Source organism: Grampus griseus (assembly GCF_964374135.1).
Source record: "Grampus griseus genome assembly, chromosome: 11".
NCBI lineage: Eukaryota > Metazoa > Chordata > Mammalia > Artiodactyla > Delphinidae > Grampus > Grampus griseus.
The window spans coordinates 4,378,611-4,398,407 of NC_139005.1; the positions used below are offsets into that span (position 1 = coordinate 4,378,611).

The 19,797-nt window shown below is 38.0% G+C and overlaps 1 protein-coding gene across 2 annotated transcripts in view; it reads right to left on the reverse strand.

Moving 5' to 3' along the window:
* The window catches only part of FERRY3 (FERRY endosomal RAB5 effector complex subunit 3), a 38,766-nt gene that overhangs the window by 14,083 nt on the left and 4,886 nt on the right, over positions 1-19,797 (reverse strand). The window contains exons 4-10 of one of the 2 annotated variants that reach the window (XM_082665524.1): positions 18,375-18,556; positions 14,910-15,009; positions 14,698-14,819; positions 9,428-9,534; positions 8,863-9,060; positions 7,911-8,039; positions 3,662-3,736 (exon numbers count right to left, since the gene is read on the reverse strand). In XM_082665524.1, the coding sequence (XP_082521650.1) occupies positions 3,662-3,736; positions 7,911-8,039; positions 8,863-9,060; positions 9,428-9,534; positions 14,698-14,819; positions 14,910-15,009; positions 18,375-18,556 (913 nt within the window). The remainder of the gene's footprint in view (positions 1-3,661; positions 3,737-7,910; positions 8,040-8,862; positions 9,061-9,427; positions 9,535-14,697; positions 14,820-14,909; positions 15,010-18,374; positions 18,557-19,797) is intronic. The other variant, XM_082665525.1, reaches the window with a different exon arrangement.

Consider the following 19,797-nt stretch of genomic DNA (forward strand, 5'->3'; position numbering starts at 1 on the left):
CTATTTTGATGTAAATGCTCAAAACGTCATACTTAACTCAAACTTAACATGTAAAAATAGGCTACTTGATGACCTGTCTTTCCTGCACACTGAACCTGCTTCTCTCCATCTCGGTTTATGGGTCCAGTCCCCCTCCCGTTAGCTGCACAGGACAGAAACCAGGAGTTGCCCTTAATTACTTTCTTTCTCTCACTGCCTCTTCCCCAATCCAATTCACCACCAGCTATTTTGTGTATCTGCAACACATACCTCAAATATCTCAAATCTGAGCATTCCATTTTTATTGCTATCACCCTAGTTCATGCTACCATCATTTCACTTAGGTTTCTGTAATAGCCTCTTAATTAACCTCTGCTCCTAGTCTTGCCCACCTACAAACCACATCCACATTTGCAGTTAAAACGATTTAAGTATAAATCAGATTATACCACTCTCCCATTTAACGTGGCTCACATGACACTCAGGAAAAAATCCAAACTCCGTCCTCTTATCTCACCCTCTGCTCCTGCCTCAGCCACACAGACTCTCCTTAAGATCTTCAGACACACAGGGCTTGTTCCCGATCCAGGGCTGCTCCCCGAGAGAGGCTTTCCCCCAAGATTCTTGTTGACTGACTGCTTTTCGCCAAGCACACCTCAGAGTGAAGGTCACCTCTTCCCAGAGGTCTTCCTTGACTGACCCATCTGACTGATATAGGACTCCCTCACCCCTCACTTATTCTCTTTCACATTGTTCTATGTTCTTCTCAGCACTGAAATTCTTCTGTTATTTGTTTATGAGGTTATTTTAAAGGGACCACTGTTTACATGCCGTGACTGTAGGGATTTTTTTCTCTCGTTTAATGTTCTATCTCTGGCACGTGGAACAACAGGGCCTGGTACATAGAAGGTACTCAGTAAACATCTGTTCACTGAATGGGAAACAAACGTTTTGGACTGAATGCCGGTGCAGTGTTTATCAAACCTTAACATCCAGGCTTTCTACAATCACTCTATTTTCTATGTAGCCACGCTAGCCATTGGCTTTTATATTCTGCAGTTTCTGTCAATATAAATAAATAAAATATATAAAAAATATGTTTTTATAAACACACCTGACTCACTGGAAAATCTGTTACGTCCTTCTAGGAAAACTCTGCTCTTCTAAGAACTATTCTTCTATCACTAACCCACGTCCTCACAAATTCTGCTCATCCTGGCTTCAAAGTCCTTACCTTAGGATTTTACTTATATTTATTTATAAACATATAGTATTTTTTAAGTATTGAATACACTTTGGCACAATGTTTAACCATTTCCAATTACTAGTGTACATAAGCTGTGCCCATGGATGCCACTGAAAGGCCCCAGGCAAAGGTCTTTCTTTTTTTTTTCTTTAATTTACACAATAAAAGAACTAGATAAGCAGTAAAAGAGAAAGGCCAGGGACTTCCCTGGTAGCGCAGTGGTTAAGAATCCACCTGCCAATGCAGGGGACACGGGTTCGAGCTCTGGTCCGGGAAGATCCCACATGCCGCAGAGCAACTAAGCCCGTGTGCCACAACTACTGAGCCTGCGCTCTAGAGCCTGCGAGCCACAACTACTGAGCCCTGATGCCACAACTACTGAAGCTCGCGCGCCTAGAGCCCATGCTCTGCAACAAGAGAAGCCACGGCAATGAGAAGCCCGCGCACTGCAACGAAGGATAGCCCCCGCTCGCCACAACTAGAGAAAGCCCGCGCGCAGCAACGAAGACCCAATGCAGCCAAAAATAAATAAATAAATAAATAAATAAAAAGAGAAAGGCCAGTGACAGATCAAAACAAATCAGACAAAGGAAAAGTAAAAAAAAAAAATTGTCCGGTGAGGAGTAGTATAGCAATTTCCCTGGCAGGCAATAAAAGACACAGACTGCTTATCAGAGACCCAGTATATCCAATGAAGCGTGTCACCTCTTGAACTCCTCCTGATGGTTCACACGGTGGTACTCATAGCATTAAACATGGGCTACGGTCCAGGACTGAGGCCGAGGACTTAGTGGACAAGTCAGGTGCTCCTAACCCCCAAACTGGCACTGCTTCGTTTGACCTCAGATAACCTGTCCTGGGCCTCATTTTACCCGTTAGTAGGATGGGGGTCTCGGAGCTGGTAGTAGTAATCAAAATAACATAATATGGTAGAAAAGGGACCAGACTGGGTGTTAAAAAGATCTGGTCTCTAGCATTTATTGGTGGAATGATCTTGGTCAAATCAATTCAACTTACAGATCCTCTGTACTTCGTGAATTAAATGGGGAAAATAATGCCTGACTGCTCTCCTTACAAAATCGTTTTGAGAATTAGATGATATAAACTACAAATACTTAGATAATGATAAAGCAAACCCACTGGTTAAAAGATACATAAATCAAACTTTTTCTTTGCAACTTCAAACTCTAAAGGCACTTTGTGATTTGGATCTTTCTCACCTCCTGTACACTTCCTGGCCATGCAGCGTCCTTTACCCAAATGGAAATTCAGATGCTATCAGCATAGCTAACTGAATTGTCACTACTTCTTTGCTGATGAGGACTTCTGACATAGTCTTCTGATTTGCTGGTAATAATGAGATACTAACCTATAGGCTTTTTCCAAAAAGGAGCAAGAAGGAACAGAAATACAGCAGTAAAGAGTTAAGTTTAAAAAAAATCAGACGTTGGTACCTCCGGAAGAGGTAAGATTGGCACATTTTAAGAAAGCCACAAAATATAGATGATTTAAATTATGGATCTATGAAGAGAAATACAATAAATCCTGTCTCAATGAAGGTATTTTTAGATGGAGCAGAGGACAGTTTCCTGTTCCACAAAGTGGAGGAAACAGCATGTGGTGATGCAATCTGCCACTAACATTATCCGCGAAGGTGGGCTATCTGAGGTGGGAGCATATTCGGAAGCTGATGGCCACAAGCGAACTGGCCGGGAGACAAAACGAGCACCAGGAATAAATGGAATGTGACGACCTATGTGCAGAAAATCCGGGGAAGGACATGTGAGGAGACAAACTTGGTTGTGTATGAACCTGCAACATTTACCGTTTGGTTTAAAAGACTTTACACTTATAACGTCTGCAAATAGGCCTTCCCTGTTATGCCCTGTCATACAAACACTGCTAAGGATCATCAGAGTGCATTCAACCTGGAAGAGGATCAAGAGAGTGAATTTCCAGCTGATAAACAATATATCCCAGAATAATAAAGCAGGAGAATTTACCGGGCAATGGCAATAAGAAAGATGCTAAATCAGATGGCCCACGTTCTTTCCACATGTCCAACTGTTCACACCCCTACTTACTATTGTTTATTTCATAGTAAAAATTATTTTTTGGTTCATTTAAGAAACTAAGAAACAACGTATAAAAGAGGACATTTGAAATAGCAAATAATGATTAGACTTATGCAACGGCTTGAGGAATTTTTCTCAATTTTTCCTGGATCCAGGAAAAGTCAGTGCTACTATAAGAATAAAGATTTAATTGCAGAACATTGGGACAGTGTGTTTACAGATGATAGATACAATGCTCTAAAGTGATACACTGACCAACAAAAATTTTATAAGGTACACCATAAGCACTTATGTTTCAAATCTATGATTTCAATGTATGTGATTCTAAGAAAATTGCAGTTTAAAGTAAAATAATACTTACCAGGTAGAATGTTTAAATAGTTTCTATCTGCATTCTTAGTCTTATCATCACTTCCTCCATTTCGGTTTCCAGAATCTATTCATAAGGTAGTTATGCAACGGGAAAGAACACAATAACATATGAAAACACATTACTACTACTATTCCCCAAACAACCACAACAACAGCAAAAATTTACTAAGGATCTCTAGGTGCCAGGTAGTCAGATACATGCTTTACATGGATGGTCTCATTTAATTCTTACAAAACCCCTCTAACCACAACCCTATGAGGGACTAGTGTTCTCGTCACGTTATACACGAGAAGAGAGGATTAGATAGGTTAATTCACTTAACGGGGAAGGCACAGGTAAGTGGTGGAACCAGGTCTCGATCCCACATACTCAGATTCCAAAGCCTGTGGTCTTGACCACTTTAGACTTGCCAATCCCCTATTTTTCATCTGGGAGGTTCAGGGCACTAAGCTAACTACACATAAAATGACTTCATTAGACAGTTGTGGGGTGGCCAGCTTTATTTTTAGAATCTGAGTCACTGCTGTTGATATAACTTGTTCAGGACGATCAGCTAATGGTTAGCAGCACCAGGAATCACCTGCTATTCAGCCCGTTCCTGAAATTTGTTACTTCTTATCTAACACTGTATACAATTTCTTTCAAACAGACAGGTGAGATTCTGTTTCAAATGGAATTTTTTTTTCAGATATTCAATACTTCTTCTTCCTTTTTAGAAGGCATGATATTACTTTGAGGGATAAATGTTGGTAAAATAAGATTTATCACATTTGATCATTCATTATTATGGTTGAACACAAATTATTTTATACATGTACATATATTTTTAATAGAAGATACATCTGAATTTTATAAGAATTCTATGAGAACTGAAAACTGCAGGATGAATATTAGCATTCAAAGTAGCTATCTTTAAGAGGCTGTATATTTATTCAAATTAAATATAAAACTATATTGAAATGGCCTTCAACATCAGAAAATCACTTGAGAACAGTCAGAACTTCAAATGAGTAAACTGAAAATACCAAGGGAGCCTTACGGTTTCAAACGAGTTCTGAATAAAAGTAACCTAATATTTTTACCCACTGACTACTTCGAGTAACTGATTTACAACATCATACCTTGTAAATGCATATATTTTATAAACAGACAGAGGGGGAGAGAGGCATAGAGAGAAGGCTCTGTGTTGCCAGAATCCACATGTAATGCAACAGTCTGATTCTCATACAGACCCATGTAATCGATAGGCTTTGAATCAATGTCTGCTCACAGCGCAGAAAACAAAAACAATAAATGAAGACTCTCATTTTGTTCATGTGGAATATGAACAGACAGAATCCCTACTAAGTAAACAAGAAAGAACAGTTTCTAGTCCATCTCCCTTTCCGTGTTTCAATGGTAATACCTTATAATACTAAGAAGATGGCTAAGTTTTTTAATGTATATAAAACATGTACAAAAAATGAAATTGCTTTTGGCTATCATGAACCACAGAAATATAAAGATGCTGATATAATAGGCACAGTGAGAAAAACAACAGAATGTCTTAGAATAGACAGTACTTGCGTATCAGGATGTAAACGTGTAGAACACGTGGGCATGCTCAGAAAAGGAAAAGATGGAGAAAGTATTTTCGCAAAACTCTTCTATAACAACACGCGGGTTCCTCCAAGAAAGTAGTCTTTTATAAACCTACTTGTTTCACTGACTCACTTAAACCACAAAATAGTTGCTTGAACAAGAACAAAATACTACCATGATGTACACACGTTGCCTTAACCGTATGTGGTTTAAAAACTTCCTCTCATAAACTTTGCGTCCTCCGCCTTCTCCCACACCTGTCATGATCTCAATCTTCATGCTTTTAGTTACTACTAAGAATAATAGTTGAATGTGTCTGATCACATCCTTGCTAGTTTGAATGAGATGGAGGAAGGAGATGGCAGAAGAGTAAGAGGAGAGACTGTAATTTTCTGAAAGGCCCTTCGCTGGGATACACTTCCACACTGATTTCCTAAGACTCAGCCTGGCTCTGTTGTATGTGACAGACGTCGCCACTACAAAGCCATGTTACCCGGAGTGGAAATACAAACTGGTGGGGCCGCTATGGAGAGCAGTTGCTGACACTATCAAAATTACAAACGTATGTGCCCTTTAGCTCAGGAATTTCTCTTTACAAATCTATTCCATAGATACGCTCAGTCACGCATGACAATATACGTGTAAGGTTATTCATGCACTATCACTTATAAGAGCAAAACTTGGGAACAGATAAAATGTCTATCAATAGGGAACTGATCACTAATGGGATATCCTGCAGTGGAACACTATCCAGCAGTGAAAAGCTCTAAGGATGCTCTTTCTGTCCAGATATGAAATGATGTCCAAGATAAACTATTCAGTGAAAAAAAGCAGAGGACAGAGAAGTGTGCAGGGAAAGTTGCCATTTGTGTGAAAAGGCAAAATACATACGTACACCTGTTCACACACACACACATAAACACGTCCAGAAGGTACATGTGACACAGCACTGGCTGCCTCTGGAGCAGGAAACTGGATGGCTGGTGGACAGAGATACAAAGACTTTTCACTGTATGCTCTTCTGTACAGTTTGAATTGTGAACCTTCAGATTGTTTTACCTATTTTAGAAATGATTAAAATATAAATAAAACGCTTTTTTTTTTACATCTACTGAATGAACACGAAAACTACCGTGACTGCTAATCACAGCTCTCTAGTTGAGCCTAGAGAGCTGCATTCTAGAATTCTAGCATCAAGAGAATGGGAGGAATTCCTCATGGGATAGGGAACAAAGACACCAAGCAAAGATACAGCAGTCTCTCTCTCTGTTTACTAAAAAATACAAAACATGTGAACCCAAAGTATATAAGGGTTTCTTTGAAACACTGCAGTTGCAAAACAAACAAACAAGACAGACATCCAAAGTACCAGAGGTAGATTTAAAGGTCTGACCAGCAACCGTTTAAAACCCTGCCGTATTTCATTTCCTGCGCAAGACATCAAGTTTCCATAAGAAATAATAAAACACTGAGTATGCACTCAAGCCAGATGGGAGCATGTATTATAATTTTATGCCTGTGACATAACATGAAATGTCAGAAAAATAAGAAAAACACACCCTATGTGTATATATATATATATATATATATATTTTTTAAACATTTATTTATTTATTTATTTTTGGCTGTGTTGGGTCTTCGTTTCTGTGCGAGGGCTTTCTCTAGTTGCGGTGAGCGGGGGCCATTCTTCACCGCAGTGCGCGGACCTCTCACTGTTGTGGCCTCTCCCGTTGCGGAGCACAGGCTCCGGACGCGCAGGCTCAGCAGCCATGGCTCACGGGCCCAGCCGCTCCCCGGCATGTGGGATCCTCCCAGACCAGGGCTCGAACCCATGTCCCCTGCATCGGCAGGCGGACTCCCAACCACTGCGCCACCAGGGAGGCCCCCCTATATTTTCAAATGAGTGCACCCTTATGTTCAGCTCCCAACTACACAGACTTATGGCGCCAATTTAATGTTTAAAAAGACTGCTCTTTAAACTTTCATTTTTCAATTAAAGATAGCAGAACTACTCCATAATTTGAGTCAGAGTGTTTTCTTTTATGTCTTCCCTAAGGTCTCCTTATGCATAAATAAATAGAAATCTTCCAAAGAAAAATGCCATGAACTTCTTCCATAGCTTTAAAATCATCTTCCAGTAAATTTCCTAGAAGGATGTTCAGATTGTGGATAAATATAGAAAAAGCAGGACATAATTCTAAATGTAGTAATTTTTTAAAAGAACAACCAAAACCAGTTCTTGTAACTGACTTCGTGCTACCTAAGTGGATCAAAGATGGAACATATAAAAAGTGTATATTTGGGGCTATTTACTCTATGATTTCAATGTCCTTTATAGTACTAATTATATCCATTTTAGAGATACAGAACTTGGATCAAAAGCTCACCAACTTTCCACTGAGTGCCTACTTCAAGTATAACTAGTGAATTGAATTTTAAAAACAGTTTTTCTAAGGATCTTGAACAAAATCACACAAACAAGGAAATTAAGAACAGAATTCAAGCTTCTAAAGACCCTGAATTTTGTTCTTAATTTCTTTCTTGCATCTTCCCACCGATACAACTTTCTCTGCTTCAGATGGACCATATGCTAGAAGAGTGCCTAGCGACAGAACATCCTGAAAGTGAAATTTAAAAAAGTCTGAGTTTCACTGACCGTGAGATTCTTTCAGCTTGCTCCTGCGCTGGGTTCTGGCGTAAAGTACCACCTGCTGGACAACCTCCAGCTGCTCCTCAATTCGGGGAAAATGGAAGTCAGTGCATTCTTGGCAAACTGTGGCGAAATCTAAGGGACCCAACACAGTTACGAACTTCTAAAGGTGAAGTATCAAGTATTTAGTATTTACTTCCAGACAATGAGGTCTAGCAGCAAGAGAATACAGCATTCACGAGGACGACTTCTCATACTTGTCCTTAAGTTAGGGGACAACAATTTGGTTTTGATCAGAAACTTAATCTCTCAATTGCCCAGAAGAGTAAACAATTAATAGGCAAGGAAATTTTAATGTAAGTCCAAACCTTCTTTAAATAATATATACTTTGATCATAATCCAGTCCCCAAAAGTGCTAAGAAATATAAGGTTCTTTTATTTATCATAGAAAATAAACTCTATTCAAGCTTCTTTTAAAAAGTTATACATCTGAATATACTTTATATATTAAAATTTTTAAAATAATCATAAAAAATTGTACTAAGAGGGAAAGTAGAATTTTACCTAGCATATTTAAGAAATAGGTTATTTTAAAAAAGAAAGAAAAAAAGGACAAATGGATGAACTAAAATTCACTGAGTCAGGATCTGCTCCTTTTTGAAAAATACATTTATATCTTGATTATTCTTTCTGTTATACCTTGAAACAAGGATCCTGTAAGAGTATTATCTGCAGTGTGATAGAATGTTAAGAAACATGGATACCCTGAAGCACCCCAGGCCTGCTGAAGTATGACACAGACCTCAGACGGCAGTGCCTGGGTATGTGTGCTGTTTGGTCTACGTGAATACTGGGGTGGCTCAAGCCTTTTTTTAAGTTTTTCACTAATTCCTTTCTTTTTAGAATGGCATTAAATGGAGAACTTTAATGGCATAAATATGCATAATGCTAACTTACCTCTTTTAATACCACTATATGAATTGATGCGGTTATCCACTAGCAACACCAGGCCACAGAGGGACGTGGAGTAAAGCGACAGCGCCGTCTGGAGTCGGTGCAGCTTCACGCCGCTTCGGTGGCTCCTCTTGTGCTTACAGAAATCCAGCATATCTGCTCTCAGCAACCTCAGGTTATGCATGGTCTTCAGCTGGGCTCCTGGGGGTAGGCAACAAGCCCAGAAAGATACTTAGACAGCTGCAGAAAGCCAGCAGGGCAGGAGGCAAATCTCTGTGGCAAGAATCCAGATACATCTGTGCTACGAATAATTAAAATGGGCCTTTTGCAATTTTCTATTTGAATAACTATTAACATTGCATCTTTCTATTTGCAGAGAAATAATACATGAGCTAAAATAGAAAACTTGCAGCCAATAAACTATAGGCTTTCTTGGAGCAGAACACAATTTTTAATAAAAAGAACCTGGGTATATTCTACTCACATGCTAGGGAGTTTTCTCTTACAGCATTAAAAATAGTTTCACAGGTTACAATGAATTGCGACTGCAAAAAATTAATACACTGACCTAAGTGAATGGTAAAACTTTCTTCTAACTTCCTCTGTTCCTCATAAATCCTTCCATTTGCTTCAGCGGATTCTCTGAGCTGACTTGGTTGAACTTTAATTTCCTCACTGAAATTGAAAAAATTATTGATACGCTTTTTTTTTCTTTTTTGTATGTTTGTCAAAAACCTTTCCTAAAGGAAAGAAAGCTTTACAGTTAAATGAGATGAAACAGCAGAAAGTAGCACTTAATTTATTCCTAAATTTATCCTTTATCCATGGGGACGAGTAAGATCATTAACACAGGTTGCAAAACTCCTACTTATTCTTTCATTTCTTTGGTTATTTCTTTCAGTAAGTTATGCATATTTTTTTAGTCATTACAATATCGATTGTATGTCATCATTTAATATTTCTTAGTAGCCTAAGAGAATGATTAAATGAAGTGACTAACATTAACATGTTTAAAATGACATTTTAATATATCCTATATCAGCCTGAGGGCTGGCAAAACTAGAAAATAAGTGAAGTGATAGAAAGGAAAATTAAAAATTAAAATGTCAAATGTCAAATAATAAAAAAAGATGTAGTTCGTTTTGATGTATTCATATCCTCTCTTTTTTTGTTGTTTTACCATTTCCTGTTTTTTCACCACCAACAGTCTCCCATTAAAGGACTTCTCTCTTTGCTCTACTCTGCTCTTGCACTTCCGGAAAAGGTTTCCATGGAGGCACCAGAACTGTACAACTGTTCAATTCAAATTTCATGGTGAGCTGAAGATGGTATAAGTCTGGAACAGTCATCCACTCCCCTGACTACATTTTTGGGGTAAATCCAAACAGTCTCATTAGCATCACTGATTGACTTCATTAGTAAATATGGCAAATTTAAACCCCAAAGTAAATTCATATAAATTTATATTAATAAAATATCCTCATCTTAGGACACAGAAAGCCACAAGACAATGATGTTCCCATGCTAATAGCAAGAAAAGCCCAGATAACCTATAAGATCATAACTTTTCTGGAGCTCATCAGAGATTTGAGGTAACAAGGCAACCAAGAAACTAAATTCTAAAGTGTGACACGCTTTAGAAGGAGAGACAGGACACACAGATAGTTTTCAGTTTGGGCAGGGCACAGTAGAAATAGGTTGCTGTAATGTATGTAAGAGGGTAAGAAAAAATCAGCTAAAATTTTAACAAATTCTTGAAGGTCAAGTATGGGCTAGCATGTCCATTTAGAACAGCTATGAGCTCCAGGCACCGGGGGACTTTGCATATGCTCTTGCAAACACTTTCCTGTTGGCCTCCACCAGGCGCTTCCAAGAAAACCTTGGGGGCAGGGCAAGAGAAGAGACAGCCCACTCGGTGGCACAGGCAGATGTGCTAAGAGTGCCCCAAGCCCAAGGCCCAGATCTGCTGGACTTAGACTAAGACTGAAGCTGGACAAAGACCACAGAGGCCCGCCTCCCACCGCCGACCAGGAGCCTGGCATCAAGTAACAACAACGTTAGTCTACTGCTGGCGGGTGGGCAGAGCAACAGCTCACATGGGGACCTCCTGCTGTGGCACAGGCCTGCAAAGGCTACTGAAAGCTGAGGGTGGAGCAGGATGACAGAGGAGAACAGTCTAGAAGCCAAAGCCCCACTCTCAACACAAAGTGGCAGCAGTGCACTGCTGTAGAAAATGAAGCCTATGGTGGACTGAAGAGCAGAAACCAAACACAGCCCGACTGCTGACTAAATTTCCATAACCTTCACGTTAACGGCCTGCTCATTTCTGGGCGTAAGTACTATTGACCTCAGTCTCTTCTTTTCTAATACACACAACAGCCAGCATTCAGTTTAAAAAAGAGAGAGAGAAACAGAGAGGGGGAAAGACCCAAAAAAGCAAGCAAAAATAAATAAATAAATAAATAAATAACCCACTGTCAAGAGAGAAAGCAATCAACAGAAACAGACTTAGAGATGACCCAGATACTGGGGCTAAAAGAAAGGGACGTTCAAATAACTATGACTAATATGCTAAAAGATTTCGTGTAAAACAACACACAAGGACAGATAAGGAATTTCAGCAAAGAGAGAAGTACCAGAAATAAAACATGTTATCAGATCGATGATCACAGACGTCAATTCCTTTGACAGGCTCATCAGCAGACCACCAATCATTTTATGATGTCACCATTACCCTGATGTCAAAACCACATGAAGATATTATAAGAAAAACAAAGTTACAGACCAACATATATATAGTGGATGTATTTATTTACTATTTTATAGTGGATATATTTAAATTTACATATAATATATATGAAATAATACATAATGAGTTACATGTATAAGTCTGAACTATAAAATTTCTAGAAGAACACATAGGAGAAAATCTTTGTGATCTTGAATTAGGCAATGATAACTGAGATAAGAAACAAACCATTTAAAAATTGATAAATTGTACTTAATTAAAATGAAAAACTTTGCTCTTCAAAAGAAACCATTAAGAAAATGAAACAACAAGCCACAGGGTGAGAGAAAATATTTGTAAAACACATATCTGATGATAGACCTGTATCCAGAATATATAGAGAACTTTCACAACTCAATAATAATAATGGAAAAAAAAAAGAAGAGGTATGGATAGAAGATCAGCACGTGAAAAAATGTTCAATGTTAGTATCCGTCCGGGAAATGCAAAGTAAAACCACAATGAGACGCCACTACAAAACCTACTAGAATTGCTAGATATCAACAGCAGGTGCTGACGAGGGTGAGGAGCCCCTGGGACCCTCCCACACTGGTGCTGGGAGTGCAAGATGGTACAGCCACTTTGGAGAACCAGCTTCTTATAAAATTAAGCACACCATGGATTTTACTTCCCATGTTTTCCAGCAAGCCCACTCCTAGGTATTTACATAAGAAAATTATAAACATATGTCTATAGAAAGACCAGTATGTGTTTATAGCCGCTTTATTTATAATTGCCGAAATACTTTGAATGTCCACCACTGAGTGAATGGATAAACAAAGAATAACAGAGCAATAAAAAGGGAAGAACCACTCATAAATGCAACAACATGAATGAGTCTCAAAAGCGTTATGTCAAGTGAAGGAAGCAAGACACAAACTGCTACATACAGTTTGATTCCATTTATATGACATTCTGTAAAAATCAAAATTACAGGGACAGAAATCAGAGCAGGTTGCCACAAGCTGGGCAAGGAGAAGGGGGGTTAATACAAAGGTATAAAAAGGAAATGCTATGTCCTGATTGCAGTGATGGTTTCATGACTCATTAAGTTTGTCAAAACTCATCAAAATGTAAACCTAAAACAAGTGACTTTTACTTTATGTAATTTATCCTTCAATAGACCTGACTTTAAACAAAAGGGCAAAAATGGACATATATACACTACCAAATGTAAAACAGATAGCCAGTGGGAAGCAGCTGCAGAGCACAGGGAGATCAGCTCAGTGCTTTGTGATCACCTAGAGGGGTGGGGTAGGGAGGGTGGGAGGGAGACGCAAGAGGGAGGAGATACAGGGAGATATGTATACGTATAGCTGATTCACTTTGTTATAGAGCAGCAACTAACACACCATTGTAAAGCAATTATACTCCAATAAAGATGTTAAAAAATAAATAAACAAATAAATAAACTTTTTAAATGGATCAATCTCATACAGGAGTTCTATACGTAGTTATGTTGAAAACAGGTTTCTGCTCCCCAAGGAAATCCCTATCAAAAAGGAAAGCAAGCTAACCCAGTCACAGTGAAGATACTCTTTCCCAGGAATAGTTGGTTTTTAAAGCAGCAGCAGCTAGAGGCCAGTATTTACACAAAGGAATTGATCCTATAGAATGAACTTCTGAAACTAGAGTAGCAAAGCAGGAGATAATTTTGTAGCAAGGGGCTTTCTTAGAGTCCATAGGTTGATGACTTCCTACTTTTCTGACCACAGTATAGAGTACATATTTCACATTGTGGCTCAACGCACACATGAGTAACGTGCTGGTATTTTTTTCCCTAGTCTATTCTACTCAGTTCTGTTCCATTCAATTCCATTCCATTTTATTGTCATTTTAAAAAGTCCAATTGGAAAGTAAAGGATCCAGCATGGTCCCTGGCAGACTGCAACCAGCAATTTGAGAAACACCATTGGACCTCATAGTACACGGGTGTTCCCAGCCTGTCTGTCGCCTCACCTGTCCCTTTGTATTGTGTTCAGCACTATTTTCATTTGAAATGAGGGGTATATATATGTTAGTGTCCAGGAGGTTATCCCATTTCTAATTATAAAACATTGTTTAAATATTTCTAAGGTGTTGGCTTGGGGAAAACAACAACACAAATGACAGATTATAATAAGAGATGATACAGACTGTGTCAGGTAAATAGTTTAATGATAATCCATCCATCTGCCTGGTTTACACCCATCCCATCAATATTTATTTATATGCCTGTGTCAAGAGCTAGACACTTGATAAAGACCTGGGTATACAACAGCAGAAGAACAGACATGGTTTTTGTCTTCAACGCAAGACAGGTGGGGGAGAATGACATTAGACAAATAAAGGGCAATATCTAAATGTTTATAGCATACACTAGCAGATGCTGGAAATAGGATTATTATACTGTACTAAATATATTCCCAATCGGATATACTTTAGGATTTGAAAGAAGAAATTCTCAAAGGTGAGTACACAGCCAGGAAAGAACAGGCACTGGCAAGCTCTAGGGCAACACATGAAACACAATGTATTTAGGCCATAAGGCACCACACAAATTGTGACTTATGGAAAGTCCTCTAGACTGTTTTGGTACCTTGTACATGCTTCTGTTACTGCACACATCATTCTGTACAGTACTGTTTTATTCACAGGTCAGTGTCTCTAGAATATAAGCTCCACATGGGCAGTTATCTTTTTTTTGCTCTTCTGCTTAAAGAGTGCTTGGCATTTAAGGTGCAGTCGACCAGTGTGTATTGCACTGAAAGGAAACCAACTTAAGGAAACAAGAGACAGTGATGGCGGTATTTAGGTATACACACCCACAAGATTTACGGCTAAGTTCTAGCAGGGAAATCACTACTGTAAAACAGCCAGTTACCCGCCCCACCCCGCAAATCACCCACATAAAGTCTATAAAATGAAAGGTGTTACAGGAAGTATAAATTATCTTGAATTTTCACCGGCAACTTAAAAATACCTACAACTAAAAAGGTCCAGTTTTACAATAAATACAAACTACTACTGACAATGACCTTCATCTAATAAAAACAACACCCGATTAATACCTGAGAGAGCTGTTTTTGGGGTTTTTTAGGTCTTGATGAAGTTTCATCACCCATTCCTGATACTCTTGCTTTTGAATGGCAGTCGACTGTTTTAATTCATTGGACCATTTATTTTCCAAGTCCTAAAAAGAGACAGTACACTGACTAACTACTTCTTTTACAAAAATAAATAAGTGGAAAATGCAATCCAAAAGTCATTACACTTCACTCACCTGCTGGGATTCAAAATGCTGAGCAGCCAGTGAATTTACATCTTGATCTGTCAGTGATTTTCCCAGTTCCTGCATCACTTTTTCCATTTCAATGCCTTGTCTGAACCATAAATAAAGCAGATAAGATATATATCTTATAAGATATATATAAGATATATATATAAGATATATATCTTATAATATATAAGATATATTCATCAAATTTTTAATACAACCACTGCGGATTTATCGAACAACCTCTACAAAGTCAAAAGAAAATTTTTGTTTTCTAGGACTATGTCCAGTTAGGGCAACTATACTACCTGGAAGGCACTTTGAAGCCTTGCCAATGGAGATGTGGAAATAATAATGATAATGTCATATAATATCAACAACGTCATTTGTGCAGCTAAATTGGAATCTAAATTTAGTGCACAAATGAAAGCATTCAAATTCTAGGTGATCTTTCAACTTCCATGGCTAATATTTAAGAGGCTGCAGATTTACACAAAGAAGATACTCTGCAATTCCAGTTTAAATACATTTTCTTTTTATTTGAACATGAGTTAAAGTGACTTCAACCTTCAAAAGGTACTTTATATTATAAACAGAAGCTGCCAATTAGGTTCTAAGAATCAAGATGGTATTAAGTCACAGGGTTCCCTTTTTAGAGGAATATGAAATACATTCTGAAGATACATTTTAGTCTTCTTCATTTATCCAAATAAACATGCAGAAATTAAGAATGGTTTTCTCTACGGGAAAAACTAATCAGTGGTGTTAGAAGTTCAGATAATGGTTATTTACGGGGGAAATGGGTGGTGACTGCCGGATGGGCAGGAGGGAGCCTTCTGTAGGGCTGGAAATCATTTCTTGATCTGGGAGATGAGCACATGGGTGTACTTACTTTGTGAAAATGTACGGAGCTGTATACCTATTGTTTATTACCTTTTCTGTATGTGTATTATATTTTAGTAAGTTCATTAAAATTATCTTCTAATAAAAATGTATTTAAAAAATTTGTTCTGAAACATATTTCAAACAAACTTGTAAACAACGAAACACAGACATGAACTAAAAGGATTTTACTATCATTCTAGTCAATTTAAGTAAATTGCTCTTAAAAGAGAACTTATACTTATTTATAACAACTGATTAAGATACTTACATGTATATGATAAATGAAACTCATTCATATGTTATACTTCTATACATTTCTATGTGTACCTTCTAGTATTAAATATTCAATATCACTTAATTCCTACTTAACTTAAGTGGGCAGGTGACCCCATTAATTTTTTAATAACTACTAGAGGTCAGGTGAAGGATGTGCTTGCAAGTAAGATTGTTATTTAAAATAGAAATAACTACTAAGCATTAATAAATATAAACTTTGATACAAATATATTAATATTTTATATTACACATGTTCCCTCTAGTGGATAAAGAGTATCATTGCCACTTTTAAGTTTCAAAGAAATACCTTGAATCTGATTTGCTAAAAGAAGCAAATTTCCAGTGAGGAAAAAGAAGACCAATAAATAATAATTCAACAAATAAAATTTCACGAACATTTATTTCACCCTAAATGTTTTAGAAGTACAAGTAGTTAATGATACAATATATATTTTCTATGATTAAGATCAAAGAAAATTTTATTATTTTTCAGATGAAATACTAACTATCTATTGGCTCAGTATGTCTGGTGGGGTGATTCTGACAACCTGTATATTATCTTGAACAAACTTAGGAAAGAAGATCATTATAACTACTGATGCTATACTGAGAAAAGTTATTTTAAAGATGTAAAATGGAATTAAAAATGAAAGGAGAACTGAGAAAAGGTGTCACTTCTGCTCATGAATTAGATAAATGAATTAAGCACCAAAACTGTGGGTGAACTTCCATCAATGAACTCCAACTCACCATTAGTTATACTGTTCACCTTTGCAAAAAATATTACCAATCTGAAAGGGAACATAGCTTATTTTTATTTTTTAAGCTACCAGTTTGGATTTGTGAAAAATAAACTATAAAACTGTTCTTAAAATAAATGTATTCAAATAACGTTTATACGTTTAGGTGGGAAAAAGCAAAGCCCCGTCAAGAAGTCTGGCCAAAGGACATTTCAAAAAATAATGTAAACCAAGACAAACCCCTGATGAAAAACCGCTCCACGACAGAAAATGCACATGAAGTACCAGTAAATGCAGATAATTAGTAAGTTAATTCAGATTCCCCAAAACTGAAGAGTTTTGTGGAATGAGAATCTTCTTCCAATTTAGAAAAAAAACAATTGTAGAATATTGATGGCCAGAGATGAAATCTTCTGGGAGGTGGAGTGAGCAGGCAGCAAAGTCGACCACAGTTTAGAGCAGCTCACCAGCTGAATGAAAGCAGGAGTGATGGCTACTGACATGAACTACAGAGAGCCAGGCTGGGCATTTTCTAATACACCTAGATGGGCAGAATGAGTGCAGTCCCAGAAAACCTGAGATCCAAGGACAGATTCAGAATGAGATGAAGATTGTATTATTTGAAGCCCTGGTAGGAAAAATCAAACAAATGTGGTTCAACAGAAGGTAATTCATTATTGTTAGGTAATTATACTCTTACATATTTAAAAAAATCTAATCTGTATTTCATTCTTAAAGTATGTTCACAATATTATTGTCTACATAATAAAGAACTAGAAGAAAATCACATTTTTGCCTCAGTAAAATGGGGATGATAACAGCAGGATTGTGCTAAGAGATCAAGTGAGACAGGGCATCGGTTATGGACTGCATGTTTGTGTCTCCCCAGAATTCACCCTAACCCTCAATGTGATGGTATCCAGAGGTGGGGCCTTTGGGAGGTAAGTAGGTTTAGGTGAGCTCAAGAGGTTGGAGATGTCCTGATGGAATTAGTGCCTAGAAGAAGAGGTGCTACAGCTGTCTGTCTACGAGCAACACACCAGGAGCCCGCACTGAGGAAACGCCACGTGAGCGACATTAAGAAGGCACGGTCTGCAAGCCAGGCAGCGGGTCCTCAGCAGACACAGAGTCTGCTGGCACCTTGATCTTGGACTACCCAGCCTCCAGACGGTAAGAAATCAATTTCTGTTGTTTAAGCCACCCAGTCTGTGGTACTTTTTTTTTCAACAGCAGCCTGAACTAAGACAGCATCCAAAGCACTTTGCACAGTGCCTGGAACAAAGCAGACCTTCAAAAGAGGTAAGCTATTCCTCTTATTAGAACTAAGAATAGATAAGACCACCGTACTTGTTTAGGTAAATCACTGGAGAAGTTCTATAAACCTATGAGGACCTCATCTTCCCAGATGAAATGACAGATTTAAACGCATAAGAAAATTAATTTCTAAAGTTAAAGATTCTTTTTATTCTATTCTTCCATTTTATAACAAAATGAGAACAAGCTGTCCTGCAGCCCATCAATATTTGATGACGTAACATTTAATTATGATAATGCAAGAACTCTGAAATACCTCTCTCTTAATTTTTTCAGCTCCACATCTCTTTCGCCAATCAGTTCTGAGATACTAACAAAGTAATTGTGTTCCAAATTTAGGAGAGTTTCAGAGGCAGGAGAATGGATTAGGTCATGGTACACGTCTGCGAAATCTTCATCCCAGCTGGGCTCCTCGGGCCTTGCATGCTCTAATGTGGTCTACGAGATGAGACACGAACAGTCTTAAATCCTGATGTAGTATTTTTATTGAACACACTACTAGAGAAGTGCATATATTATGATTCCATTTCTGTACATCAAAGGACAGAAAGACCCTCCATCCATATATGTGTATATAGGTTACATAGGATTATCTGAATATACAAAAAAGATACAGAAAGATGTCAACTAAGTTGTTCATGTGGGTTACCTGGAGGCAGGGGCAAGGGGAAGGCGTTAATGTGGAGGAAGAAATAGGAAGTGCCCACAATAAATAAAAAAAAAAAAATGGTGAGTAAGCTGAGACCCCATTTCTGTGAAACCCAAGCACGCTCAAAGGGGCTGTTTTGGCAGAGTGGGACTTCTGAAGACCTTTACTTTGTATTCTAAGGTGCTGCATAACAGAATAACTTGCATATATTAATTATATAATCAGAAGAGGCTTTCCATTATTAAAAATATATTGCTACGAAAGGTTTTGTAGGCTATATATTTAGAGAATGAGGTTACCTATGCAATAACACTGACCTTGAAAACCCAATTCATGCACAGGATTTTATATCAAGATGTACATTTGCAATTTTCTTACTCTGAACTTTGCAAGTATTGTTTTCTTTATAAAATGTAAGCATGTTTTAAAGTGTATGAAAACAGTAGCTATCAAAATGATAAAGGGGCTGAGTAAACACCAATAAACAAGAAAAAGAGAAACATGCAGAGAGGCAGAATGGAGACACCCCAAGCACACACACAAATCCATCCAGGGGACAGATGCCTGTCCCCAGACGTGTGCTGTGCCAGCACATCTGACACACCCAGTGCTCTCCAGGGGAGGAAACTGGCATGCTGGGAAGTCCCCTGTCAAAGGTCATACAATTTAAAGGCAAAAGTGGAAATATTTTTTCTATTATTGATCTTTGCAGACAGACATCTATAAAAAAGAATAATCTAAATTCTTCCCTTTTCAAAGGGAAAATGTCAAAAACTAGAATCTATGACAGGACTAAGTAATAATTTACCTTAAATAAAACAAATGGATAAATGACAGAAACAGGTATTTTGAACTGGGTCAATAGGGTAAACTTTTCCCTTGTTTCCTTTCACTTATACTTCGATTGGCTGCCAGATCAGGAGAGAAGAGTTTCAGAAGACCAGCTGAATCTAGAAGGCGGATTTCATCTACCCCATGCCTCTGAAATCCTGAACCCGCATTCTCATAACTGCTCTACATCTCTAGACCC